Source organism: Pyxicephalus adspersus, chromosome 8 (assembly GCF_032062135.1).
Source record: "Pyxicephalus adspersus chromosome 8, UCB_Pads_2.0, whole genome shotgun sequence".
Classification (NCBI taxonomy): Eukaryota; Metazoa; Chordata; class Amphibia; order Anura; family Pyxicephalidae; genus Pyxicephalus; species Pyxicephalus adspersus.
Window position 1 is genome coordinate 56,350,890 of NC_092865.1, and position 13,846 is coordinate 56,364,735.

The 13,846-nt window shown below is 35.6% G+C and overlaps 1 protein-coding gene across 2 annotated transcripts in view; it reads right to left on the minus strand.

Moving 5' to 3' along the window:
• Positions 1 to 4,463: 4,463 nt before the first annotated feature.
• Positions 4,464 to 13,846, minus strand: part of TAFA1 (TAFA chemokine like family member 1) — a 228,065-nt gene continuing 218,682 nt past the window's right edge. The window contains exons 6-7 of one of the 2 annotated variants that reach the window (XM_072420789.1): positions 9,611 to 9,675; positions 4,464 to 5,479 (exon numbers count right to left, since the gene is read on the minus strand). In XM_072420789.1, coding sequence (XP_072276890.1) covers positions 9,658 to 9,675 — 18 coding nt within the window. In that variant the 3' untranslated portion in view covers positions 4,464 to 5,479; positions 9,611 to 9,657. The remainder of the gene's footprint in view (positions 5,480 to 9,610; positions 9,676 to 13,846) is intronic. The other variant, XM_072420788.1, reaches the window with a different exon arrangement.

The window sequence follows — 13,846 nt, forward strand, 5'->3', positions numbered from 1 at the left end:
GGAATGTACCCGTAATCCCCTATTCCCATGCACAAACCACTCCGCCTCACCAGTTTTGAAATAGGCTCACTTTTGCCAGTTCTAAATAAATTGACAAATCTCAGCATAACCTTTGCTAGCTTTATCATCAGTTACAAAAATAAATGTACTTATAGCGATGTGCAGTTTCAATTCCCGGAATTAAAACATCAAATTTCATCTGCCATAAACCCTGCTTAATCATTCTGTAATTATGTGAACAGCAAGCAATAAAGTGTTGGATGTGTGTTTTCATTTAGTAAACATCAATCAATATATCTGATGAAGGAACTACCGGTGTGTGTAATGGAAGCAAGTTATTTATTAATATTTCTCCATGGATATAGAGAAAACATCCATGGATTGCCCACAAATGTCTTAAACATGGAGAGGCCTGGGAGAGGAAAGGAACAGAAACTTAGTTAAACCAGTTTTGCATGCCATGTGGTAAAGGTAAACTTCTTAAACCTAAGGAAATACACAGATAAAATACATGAGCAAATTCACTTGGGAAAGATTTGGATTTATGTCCTAGGAACCCACTCAACCTTGTCAAATAGCACAACCAGCAGTTTACACAGCAACTTCTTCCTCAGGTGGGATGGCAATGTAATGTCTTACCTGGTACAGAATATAAAGAATGAATAGGGGTGCCAGTGTGTAGTTCAGTACTGCCCGCTGGCATCCACTATCCAATGTGTAAAAGCTGGTTCTATATGAACCAATGCAACAGTGCTGATGGGTGGGCAGTCGTCAAGGTGCCAGGCACTGGGAGTTGCATGGGAGCGGCAATTCATGATGGGGGTCTGAACACAACTTATCTGAGCAGAACAGCGGGAAACTGATGCAGTTGTCCCCAGTCACTCCTAACCCAAGTTCTGTTGTATAGAAGTCAAATTCAGGCAGGTTTGGTATTTAAATGTTTATACTTTTTATATCAGTTGGGTATATGTTGGGTATCTTTCTTTTTTAGTAACTTAGTAAAGTGAATTTTTATTTAGTAAATGTTTTTTTTTCAGTTTGCACATGAATTAAAGATTGGTGGAAACCATGCCTAAGCTAAGATACTATTAGTAAACTGACCAAATTCATTTAAATTCATGAAAAAGTCATTTATAACAACACCAATATAAAACAGGGAACAAGGTGGAACTAAATATTAAAGTGTTTGTAGCGCATTTAGAATCTGCTTCATTGTTCCCTTGTGTCACTTAAGTCACTTAAAGTGAAGTAAAGTGAGATATCAGAGCAATACATTACTCCTAAATGAGCAATACATAAATTATATGTATTTATATATGTGCAGTTGATTGAGCAGGATTTGAAATATATTGTTTTCAATTTTCTTTCTGTTTAACCCTCCTGGCGGTCTAATTTTGTCTGTATTCAAAAGCGGTACATTGTTTTGCGTGGAAATTTGTTGTTTATTTTTTTAGGCCTGTAATTCTTAGTTTGAAACACAATTTTTTAAGTTTGATACAATAATTTAACAATAATTTAAGTTTGAAACACAAATCATAAATTATAATTTATTAAATAATAAAAAATAAATTATAAATAAAATAAACCTTATTAAAAAAATAAAAAAATATTATTTTTTTTTTAATTTGTCTAAACAAGGGTACAATAATAGAATAAACTTTCGGATTCATTATTTATTATTTGAATTTATTCTTTACAATTTTATCATTGTGATAAATGTTTTAAAAACAGATTACAATGTAATCTGCTTTGGCGATCGGCGATCAAGACAGAAAGGTTAAGGGCTTTACTCTCCCCCTAAAAAATAAGGTAATCTTTACATTATATAAAAGGGTTTTCTACTCTTTTATTTTAGGTCTGCTTTAAAGTTTTATTTTAGGTCTGCTTTAAAAGGAAACTAAAAGATACAAGTGGTTGGGGCTTTGTGAATAAATGCACAGCTACACATTAAAGTTTTTGATTTTGCAAAGTTCAGTTCCACAGGTAATACTTTATACTTACCAACATAAGTTTGGAGAATTTTCCTTGTTCAATTTATAGTTCTTTCTACTTTCTTTCCTGGTCCTCCTTTTGTCCATATTTTCCTTTCCTCTTCTTTCCTTACCCTCTGTTCTTTTGTTTCCATTTAAATAAATGTACAAAAGGAATGTTATATTTGTTTTCTAACCCAGCGGTTCTGGATGTTCCACTAGCCAAGCATGAATCATTAGAATGGCTCCACCCACTATCCTAAATTAAAGAACAGTCCCCTTATTTCAGGATATATGATGGAATAATACATTTTCTTGTTTTCGGAAAAATGTGTTGTGCTATGCACTGGTTCGGTGAAGGGATTTTTTTAGTATTCCTCACGATTCATAACCTGTTCGGTTATTTTACACACAGCAAACACACAATCATTCATAACACAGAAATATTTGGAGACCATAAAGCAAAGTTAACAAGTTAAAAATAATACATGAATGCACAATAATTTCATTATCTCACACTATTAAAGGTCAAAATCTCCTTTTGGCTCCAACAAATTTGCCACAACATTAACTTAGGAATTAGGAACAGAATCCTTTTTTACAAACAAGTACATGAAATACCTAAACAGATTTAATTTTACTTTCCCACAGAATCCATGTCCACTAGAAATGTGCTGCAATCAGCTACCGATTGTGAGCAGAATTTTATTTTGATGTAGAAAAGCAGGAGATAAGCTTTTAAATGCTGAGTAAACAAAGCAGGAAGATTCTGATTACAGATTAAAGGACAGTAAGGACAATGAATTTGTTATGCACCTACAGAATATAATCTAACCTGCCAAATGGATTCCTCTATTACTAACTGTACCATGAAACAGGATACACAGATTTACACGGATAACACTGGAAGGTAGGATAAATATAGGGGCAATAAAAAGTATTTATGCTATGCCAGACTGTAGTTCTGCTTTATTAGAGTGTCTTGTCTTTACATGGTCATAGGTTAGTTGGGTTTGAATATGGCTGGGATGCTGGTGCCTAGTTAAAAGTTATGAGTGGATATGTGCAAGAATATGCCTCTGAACCATAAGCAATGTCAGAAATATCAGGGCCAATCTATGCATTGGGTGATGTAATTAAAGAAAAGTTGCTGTTGTCCCCTAGGACAAATGTAGTTTACAATGGTGTCTAAAACTGTGCGCTGGGTCAAGATTCAGATAGACAGATGTGTTAAATAAGAAATGTGTGCTGCTTTTCTATTGCAGTATCCTATTGGAGTATTCTGTAAATAATAGATCAGCCTCTAGATCAGCCAAAGGTTCCACAGGACACTAAGGTTTCTCCAAGAGTTGCTAGGAACTCCGTAAGCATTGGTTGATTGAATTCTCATGTTATGGTAAACTCATAGTAGCATCATAGCTCTTTTTTGAAAAAAAAACTTTGATTCAATGGATCCTCCATAATTTAATTAGTGGGTTCCCTATGACCTGAAAATTATCTCCAAGTTTCCTCAGGTGTAAAATGGTTGAGAAAAAACAAATGCAATGAAATGATACATCTAAAGTGAATTTGGATTAAAAATAAATGAGTATTAGTCTTGATGGAGTTTAGGCAGTACCCTAAAATCAAAGTTTTCCAAAAAATTTTAGAACACTCTCTGGAATATAAGTGTGGCTAAACACTCATGAGTCTGTAGCATTGTAGTAGTGTATCTGCAGTGTGAGGGACCTCAAGACATTTAGAGTGAGAGATGGTAATGTCACCACCATGCTGTTCATTGTTCTCCTTGCTGGAGGTTCTGACATGAGGAAGGAAAGCCCTGTCTCTACCAAGATGGTTGTTATCATTAACTACTGAATGAGAAATAAGGCTGTTGGAAGTGCTCATCTTTCACAGCAACTCCTGAACTTCACCACTGTTAAAAAAGATTTTCCCCTGCACTACAATATCTGGCAACTAATAATGGAGTCTCTCTTCTCTTTTGTATAAGTCTTTCAGTTTACAAAATTCATTGGAAAACCCCCACATCTATAAGCAAATTTCTACAAATGCCTTGTGAACATTGCTGGTTACGTATCTCCCTATCCTTTAAAGAAGCAAAATGTTGAATACAGTATGCTATATTGAATACATTTTTTTTCTTTTCCACCAAAAAAATCCACTTTACTGAACCCATCCTTAATAGGATTCCTAAAAACCTTTTATCCTTAGTTATTTAGGTGTTGAACAAATCATTAGCTTTATTTTCTGAATAGGGTTGAACATTAATTTCTTGATATAGTAAAACCTTGTTGTCCTTGCTGGAGGCTCTGACCTGAGGAAGGAAACCCCAGTCTCTAATAAGATGGTTGCCTCCATAGCAGAACAAAGCATGGTAAGTAATTAATGCCATAGATACCATAGTACCGATGACTTATCCTATTGCATCTGCTTGTCTTTTTGGCCACCACCTCCACAGTTTAAGTATTAAAAAAAGACAAAATGCAAAGGTCATAATGTTATACACTTTAATGCTGAATGTCCAGGAATTGAAGAAAAATATGCAAAATTAAATATTACCCATAAATAAAATAAAGCTTCCTAAATATTTATTACACCAATTCTGTCTATTACCAAGCATTAAAAAAATGAAGCAAAATAATATGTATTGAGACATCTACATCTGGAGGAATAAGCAAGTGCAAAACATCAGAATCCAATAGGGTTGACTGCAGACAGCACCGGTTATACAAATCCTGTTGGCTCTCTATTTACACCAGTAATAATACAAATATAATGTCAACCCATGCCTTCCACTGTGAAATACGTTGGGTCCTGTTTGAAATAGTAATCCGTTTCTACTGACCTTTTTGTAAAAAATACTTAAATGAAGAGGCGGAGCCAACTTTTTTTAAGAAAAATGTTACATAATCAAAGCCGGCATGCTATAATCACATGTGGATAAAAAGCTTCTTGAACACATTAGAAAAAATAATGCATTTCACCGTATAGTTCATCAACAATCGAAGGAAGATTTTGATTCCATATATACCGAAGATTCTCTAGTACTCAGGGCTTGATGGAAAATATGACCCTTTTCCAGGCAGTTTTCATTAGCGATATAAATATGATATTGGTCCAAGAAAGATGAAGGAAATAGAAGTTTTCATTTCCTTTACTTGATTTCCCATATATATGTATATATTTACACATTGTAGATTATATAAAACTGTAATCCAGTCGGTCAAATTTCCATGTTTCAAGACAAAACGGCTGAACCTTTCCAGCTCCGTTGCTGGAAAAGTCAAAGTGTAGCTTCTGTTTAATTTTGTTTTATTTTTGCTCTCCAAGGTGAAGTGTATTTCACATAGTGAAACCTTGAAGAGCTTGTCTATATAAAGTCAAAAGTGCAATTAAAATATCCATTTGGCTTGTAAATCCTTAATATGCGTTTTAATTGAATAAAGTTTTTATATGGCCTCTTCAGGTCCATATGGTGACCGCCAAAAAGATTAGGATCTTGGATGAATCTGAAAAACAAAAGTAAATTTATGTTAATTTGGGATATTTCATCACTTTTACATAAAGTATAAATATATAGGCATAAATCACAGTACCGATACAACCTAAAACTCATCTATACATATAGGGGTGTTTGACCACCTAGTACCAAATTTTATTCAAATTAATAATATATTCTTGGATAGTAATAAAAATATCAAGTTTCTAAGTAGTTGTTACTATTAATTACTATTGGGATGTGCAGGCTACCAGGGCGCGTCTGGAGGCATTGAAGAAGGTTACATATTCCCCAGTACCTAGAAGTATCAAAGTTTCCTTGGTACTCCTGCAGACATATGGACCATGGACTAGCAAGAAGATAAGTATAAGGTATCCACCATTGCCATGTAACAAAAGGAGATCTGTATTTTGTCTGGAGTATAGAAAAGGGTCAAACAAAGGATTTCTATGATATAGGAGATGGAAAAGACTAACAGTTTAGGAAGGAATAAAGGTGAATTAGATGCTTTGTTGATAGAAAAAAGCATTCACAGATAGAATTCATAGGAATGATCAGAATTATTTTCAGTGGCTTGATAGAAGTTTTACACCAACTTGGCTACAACAGTATAATGTGCATTGCCCGTTACTAGCTCTTGGACCAAATCCTTTGTCACAACCATTCAATGTTCTAGACTTTCGGTTTCTGGTCGGATCCTTGTAAAGAATTCCTGGTGGAAGGAAGTTCTCACATTACCCTGATCACCTATAAAAAATTGTACATCCTTTTTTGGACTTTCCTTGTCCTTTTGGGTTCCTATGCAAAATCTACACAATGCATAGCAATGACATAGACTTATTCATTACGGAATCTCTTTGGAATTGCAGTTTACATAAGCTAATTATATAGGGTTTTGGTCATTTTACCTTTTTAGGTTTGAGAGAGCCCATTTTTTTGCCCAATAATGACACAGTAAGAAAGGAATTTAGCTTACCCAACTTCCTGACTGCTGTAAACAATGGCATAAAAAAAGCTCTGTGTGAGCCCTAGGAGAGCTTGCACATGGCTATTTATGCCTTTGTTCCTGGCAGTTACTGAAGCTGGGTGTTGTGAGCTTTTATAAACTTCTTTGTTACTAACTTAACAGTGCTGAGGCATGAGGCATCTGTACCTTCACATGGGAGAATAGGAGTCACACGCTTACACATACCTGGAGGTGCCAGGTATTTCATCATACCCAACTGCTGAACTGGAAAGTGGTAAAATAGTTTGCTGCTGGTGAAGCAAAGCCACCTTTTTTGCTTTGCTCTTCTTTTAAGTTTAAACATTTCAAACCTGATGGTTTTGTTTTTCTATTCTACACACTTTCTCTCTCTATCTTAAGACTCAGATGGAGCAGTAATAAGTGGAGAAAGATAGCTTTTCTGATTCATTTAGTAAAGTGAGTATATTTCAGCTTAAGCTATTGAGCTTGTTAAACAAAGGAGCTAAGAAATACAGGGAAATTAGGTGAAAAGGAGCACCACCTGCTGGCTGAATTGTAAAATACAAAATATCAATACACCATATTTCATTCTAAAGTAAAGTAAAAAAAAGAAAACCTTAATAAAGTGGATTTGGAAGTCACTGATTTACAAATAAATGAACATACACACCTTAACCTTTTCTAGAAAATCTCTAGAGTGTTCTCCTGTTTATTGTTATCTAAATAAAAGTTTTTCTTTAAAAAAATGCTTGTGATGTGAACTCTTAGTAGGTGCCATTACCTCCAGTCTGTTAGTCCAATGAGTCGTTATTGACTGATACAACTTATAAGGAGTGTGCTACTGTGATTGACAAGCTGCACATTGTGAAGCACAGCAAGTGATGAGGATTCTTTGTCAACTGATTCTGAATTAATGTAACACCAGTCACAGTTTTATACACAGAATCATTTCAACTTCATGGATTTTTACCTGCAGCATCACGCCCTGAGTTGATGGATCATGCTAATTTGTGTTTAAATAAAGAATGAGTGGCTTGATTTCAGTCTCAATGCATCTTCAATTCCAAAAACCTTATTGGTTGTAACATCACTAAGGTCAGGGTCACATCTGACTATCTCTGCAACATATGCCCATTTTCCCACGTTTTGTCTCCTTAATAAATGGTGCACATATGGAAAACTAACAACTACATTTAGTGAGCTGCCAACATTGCCTTTGCTCAAATGAAAACCCAAGCGGTGGTGTTGGCCCTACCCAAGTTTTCCTTTGCTGGATGCCCTATCTCCAAACTCTAAGGTGGGATCAACAAGCATTTTTCCCTACTTGAAATGGTTCAAAAGAGATAGCACATAGAGATTTGTTAATACATTGCACATTTTGTTTTTTTATTGCTGGACACACACCTAATAGAATATCCCATGTTTTCACCCTCACTGGTTCATCTTAAATACCTTTAACTGTGATATAAGTAAAATTTTCATCTTGCCTTGTGGCGTGGAATGAGTACATTGACAGCAGAAGTACAGTCAATTAATGTCATAGCTTTAGGGCCGCTTGTTCAGATTCCACTGACAAAGTCTTACAAATACCGGCAGTTCTTCCACGTAGCACTCGGGCGCTTGTTTACCTTGTCACTGTTGTCTCCCAGAGTACATCCAAATCATGTACACAGTACACAGTATTAATTATGTATGGGCACTGCTACAATACATTTCAAACCTGACAGCTGATTCCTGCTTGCAGCCAGACAGTGGTATAGCTTTATTTTACTGTACAAAGACCATATGATTGTCTGACAATACTAGAATTTGCAGAAAATCACAAGAGTCACAAAACTTCTTGACAGCAAAAATTTTTTAGATTTTTAACAGCAGGCACAAAGTTGGTATTTAAGAAATAACATAATTTGACATTCTGGCTTATGAGCAGATGAACTTTATTATAATGTAAACCTAGGCAAAAAAAGGTTGTTTAGGGATCTCCTTAGTAAAAGTGCACTATGGCCCATTAGTGGAAGTCCACCATGACCGTTTCATGGACAATGACCAAGAACTCCTTAGTGGAATTACACCATGATCCCCTAGTGGATGTGCACTATGACTCCCTTAGGAGAAGTGCACACTAAAATTCACCATAACCTCTGTATGAATAAGCACCAAGATTCCTAATAGAAGTACACCATGACCTCTTCCTGGATGTTCACCATGACCCTCTTAGTGGAAGTAAACCATGAATCTCCTAATGGATGCGCACAGGACCCTTTAAGTAGATGTGCAGCATGACCCCCTTAGTGGAAGTACACCATGAACCCCTTAATGAAAGTGCATATGACCCCTTTAGTAGAAATGCACAATAACCTTTTTGTGGATAAGCACCATGAACCCCATAGTGTAAGTACACCATGACCCATTTATTGGATGTGCACCATGGTCTTCCTAGTGAAAATGCATCATGGCACACATAGTGGAAGTGCACTATAACCTCTTCCTAGATGACCCCCTTAGTAAAAGTAAACCACGAACTCATTAGTGGATATACAGCATGACCCCTTTAGTAGATGTACAGCATGACCCCCTAGTGGATGTACGGCATGACCCCCCTAGTGGATGTACAGCATGAACCCCTTAGTGGAAGTACACCTTGACCATCCTAATGAAAGTGCATCATTACCCACTTAGTGGATGTCAGCCATGATCACCTAAAGTGCATTTCCCCATTATAGCCACAAACAGCAGAAAACTCTTTGCAATCTTCTCCCCCTCTATACAAAACAAACAAAGTTCTGTTTGGATATTCACTTTACATATTATTTTTTTAGTTTGCTACTACTTTACAATTAGTCTGCTAAATTGTGCGATTACTACAAGAAACCCTAAGGGTTAAATGTCTTCATTAACCTGTGACCCCCAATAGGAATAAATGAAAAAAGCAAGGAGATAGGATGAAAGAAAAGAAGGAAGGAAGAAAGACACACAAAAAAGACATCTAAAAAGTAAATTCCAATGGTCTGATGAATGAGTGGGCTACAGCAGAATTTAATGGATCCCAGTTACAGAATTAGGTTGCCTCATGCAAACTAACTACTTGCTCTTTTCTGGTCGGAATATAAAATTAGACAACAACTAGCAATGAATGGACTAATTCTTTAGTGTGACAACAATAACTATACCTACTAGGTTTCAGGGCCTCTCAGATGCCATCGTGCCTTGCATGAAGGTGGTCATGAGTGACCCTGAAACTTAAAAACAAAACAAAAAATGTAAACCTCCAACAGAAATATACATAATGAAATTTATAAAACAGAAAAAGAAAATCAAATAAATATATACTTCCTGTACTAAAATTAAATATTCTGCCGTGTAATCATTACGCTTAAGTGAACTAATATTCAGGACAGTCATATACAGAAACAATTTCAGTCCATTCTACAGTTTAATGGTTCAACCTTAATTAATAATTAAAAAATGTAATTACTATTGTACATTTATTATAACATATCTGCTGGAAAACGACATATTTTTACTGGAGGACATCACAGCATGGGTAATTCTTGTAATGTATTTATAAATACTACATGGAACAGAATGTATGGTATCAGGAATACATTAAATGTTTTGGTAGGTAGTTTCACATTTGTTTCTTTGGTGTCATTTTTTTTATGGTGTTATTTTTGTACAATGTTAGAAAATGGAATGGTTTTAACAGCAAATTAAATCTAAAATACCAAGGACCCGTTTTACAATCCCTTCCCCACCCTAGTCCTACATCATCATTACTTCAATTCTTTTTGTGATTAGGAAACATTAAACACCCCTGGAAAAATGAGCTAAATGAGAGTTTTCATTTTACTAAAATTCAGCAAACTTTCACCATTTTGGCAAAATGCATTGGAGTTAGTAGGGAGAATAAATTGAAGGCATTTTTAAATCTGAACCATTAGGTCTGATAAAAAAAGTAGAGCTGAAATAAAAAGGTATTTTCATTTTGACACCTTAGTTTAATGCATTAACATGGTGGCATAACATGGTATGACATGGTGACACACCAAAACTGAACGCAGCTAAAATAAAAACTCATTGGGCTTTGAAGATACCATGAACTTCTTTTTGAAATTAAAGCCTAAGTTTGAAGTACTTTTAATTTTGCATTCTTCAAAAGCTTAAAGCAGAACTAAACCCCGAGGATAAACACCTGTCCCCATTCCATTGCACGTGTTGCCATAGTCTTCCTTCTCTTACAAATTCTAATCTTTGGTCACCTTGATTGGCCAGAGGGACTCCTGTGCAGGTGCAGCTCAGCTAATTTTGACAGCTGGGATGGCAATCAGGCAGATAAAAATACTTATTGCAGAAAGACATTGCCTGTCCTTTTCCACAATCCCTGCCCGATGCCAAAGATTTTTTTTTAAATACTTTAGTTCCACTTTAGATTGATGACATTAGATTGTGAGCCCCTTTGAGGGACAGCTAGTGACAAATCTATAGGTTTTGTAAAGAGCTGTGTAATATGTCGGCACTATATAAATGCAAGTTAATAATAAGTCAATCAGAGGATCATTTAGAAATAATCTGACAAATTACTCAATGTTTGATTTGAAACAAGCTGGCATTTTAACAAATCTGCCAGATTCATAAATCAATGGGGCTGATTTTTTAAAGGAAGTTAGGCTGTTCACCTAAGGTGAATGATCATCCTGTAAGGAAATATTCACATAGATTAATGAATGTAGTAATAATTCACTTATATGCAAATAAAATATGCCAATAAAAAGACAAGGAAAGGAAAACTAAAAACCTGGATTTTTTCTTGCATAAGGTTGTGCAGAGCTTCATCTCATTTTCTGAGCTCCAGCAGGAGGATTTTTCCCCATTGCTTTATAAACAACCTATATTTCTTCAAAATCAAATCAGCTCCATTGTACTAATGTTTTATTATGAGCACCTATGCTTTAAGTATCTTCATTAAGATCAGCCAGAATAGCCAGTCAAAAAGCATACTGACCATTAGTGTGGTTTGGGAGACAGGTATACAAAAATGTTAATAGTATTCTTGAGTGCTAAATATTATCTCCTCTACAATCTATTATGAATGCTGCAGCCAGATTTATCCATCCTTCTTGCCACTCCTTTTCTGCTTCTTCTTTTTGCAGTTCTCTTCATTGGCCCCCTCTTTTTAGGTTGTAAGCTCTTCAGGGCAGAGTCCTCTCTTCCTGTGTCACTGTCTGTATCTGTCTGTCATTTGTAACCCCTATTTAATGTACAGAGCTGTGTAATATGTTGGCTATATAAATACTGTTTATTAAAAATAATAACATTAATAATATTATTATAGTTATATAATAATATTATAAATATAACAAATGCCTTTTAAATCCCCCAAATTTCGATTTTTGGTAGAATTCCCCTTTAAATAATAGTTACAAATATACCGCAATAACCAGAGCTGGGTAATGAAAATTACTTTTTTTTTGTTCCACTTTAGTAAGCAGGAACTCACATCTGTTTTGCCAGCAGTTCCTACAGAGAAAGCTTCTGGGCTTTGTAATTGATAGAAACACTGGGATTTTGTATAGCGCCTATAAAACTTAATTCTCTGTCTCTAGCATATTCCTGAGATTAGGATGGAAATCTCTGATAAGCTTTTACATGTAATGGAGTGAATTTCACCGAGCTTGTCTTTTATATTCTTGTCTCATTTAAAATCTGCTCACATAATCATTGCCAGTAAAAATGTGTGCATGCAAAGTGCAGGTGTAATTATTTATACTATTTATCACCTCTAAAGGTTACATCTGCAGACAGTCATAAGAAAAAGTCCTAATAGCCTGGGAAACCTCAGTTCCTAATGAGTGCTTAGGTAACTTGCAAAAGTAAGTTGGGTTAGGGATCCCTGAAATGGATCTGCAGAGAAATCCCATCAGACTTCTTAAAGTGGTGTATTCTTTTGCCAATTAAGAGTAAAACAACATGGTCATTTAAAACAGAATTTAAAGAACAAACATAAAAGGTATTTTAGGTATAAAAAGCCCTTTTTTCCTACAATACTTACCTTTAAACTAGAGCAGTCCCCTGCAATACTCATCTTCTCCACCAGATGTCCTCAGTCTTTTAAGTTTAATGGCAGAATCATTCAATGTACTTACTCTGAATTTAGATTGTCATTGTAAAATCCCTCCCTTTCAATGGACAATGAAAGGAGAAGCAGCAGAATAATCACCCTTTCTTTTTGTCACTTTATGTTGTCCTCCCATGAAGCCTGTAGGGACATCAGCAAACTGGCTCCTTGACAGTTAGTGACGCAACTAGCAACTTTGTACTGCGCTGCATAATATGATGGCGCCATATAAATACTGTGTAATAATAATAATAATGTTCAGGTCATACAATATATACCAATTCAAACATTTCCCAATTAAATCTGATCAGAAAAAGTGTGACTCCTAGGTAAAAGTTGTGAATCTTGAATAAACCTTGTAGAAGAAGCCAGGGGCTAAACTGGCCAACACTAATTCACGTGTGAATAAAATGTCATTTTCAATGATCTTACCCAAAAATATATTCCAATGTCAATTTAACTTCCTTGCCGTTAAGCCCGACCTTCGTACGGGCAAAAAAAAAATGGCAAGGATGGTTAACCCCGAGATTTTTCCCATCCTTACTTACCTGGTCCCCCTGTGCTCATCCAGCGTCATGTTCGTGTTCCAGCGTTGTCCTCCGTCGATCATCGTTCGTCGATCTCCCTCTCCAGCGTCGGGTGCCTTCGTCGGGTGCCAGCAGGACCGGTAAGAAGCCGGCCGGCATCTTGTGATCACAAGATGCCAGCCGGCGGATCACAAGATGCCGGCCGGCTTCTTACCTGGTCCCGCTGATCGTCCACGTTCTTCTTCTTCCAGCACCGGATGATCTCTGAAATGAGAAGCCGTCCAGCGGAGAAAAAAAAAAAACGGACGGCTCCTCCCTGCGTGCGTGATGACGTCGGCGCGTGTGCGGGAAATTCAAATTGAAATTCATTCATTTATTTTGTATTGGATTCAATACAAACTCCTGTATCCAATCCAATACAAAATAATTAAAAATAAATACAAAGTATATAACTGGTAAATTCAAACTGTCATTTTGTATTGGATTGAATACAAACTCCCTATCCAATCCAATACAAAAATAAAAAATAAATAAAATAAAAGTAAATAACTTGGAAATTCAAATTTATATTTTGTATTTGATTGGATACAAACTTGCATAGCCAATCCAATACAAAATTATATAAAATTAATACAAAGTACATAACTGGTAAATTCAAACGCTCATTTTGTATTGGATTGAATACAAACTCCCGTATCAAATCCAATACAAAAAAAGAACAAAAAAAAGAAAAGTAAATAACTTGGAAATTCAAATTCGTATTTTGCA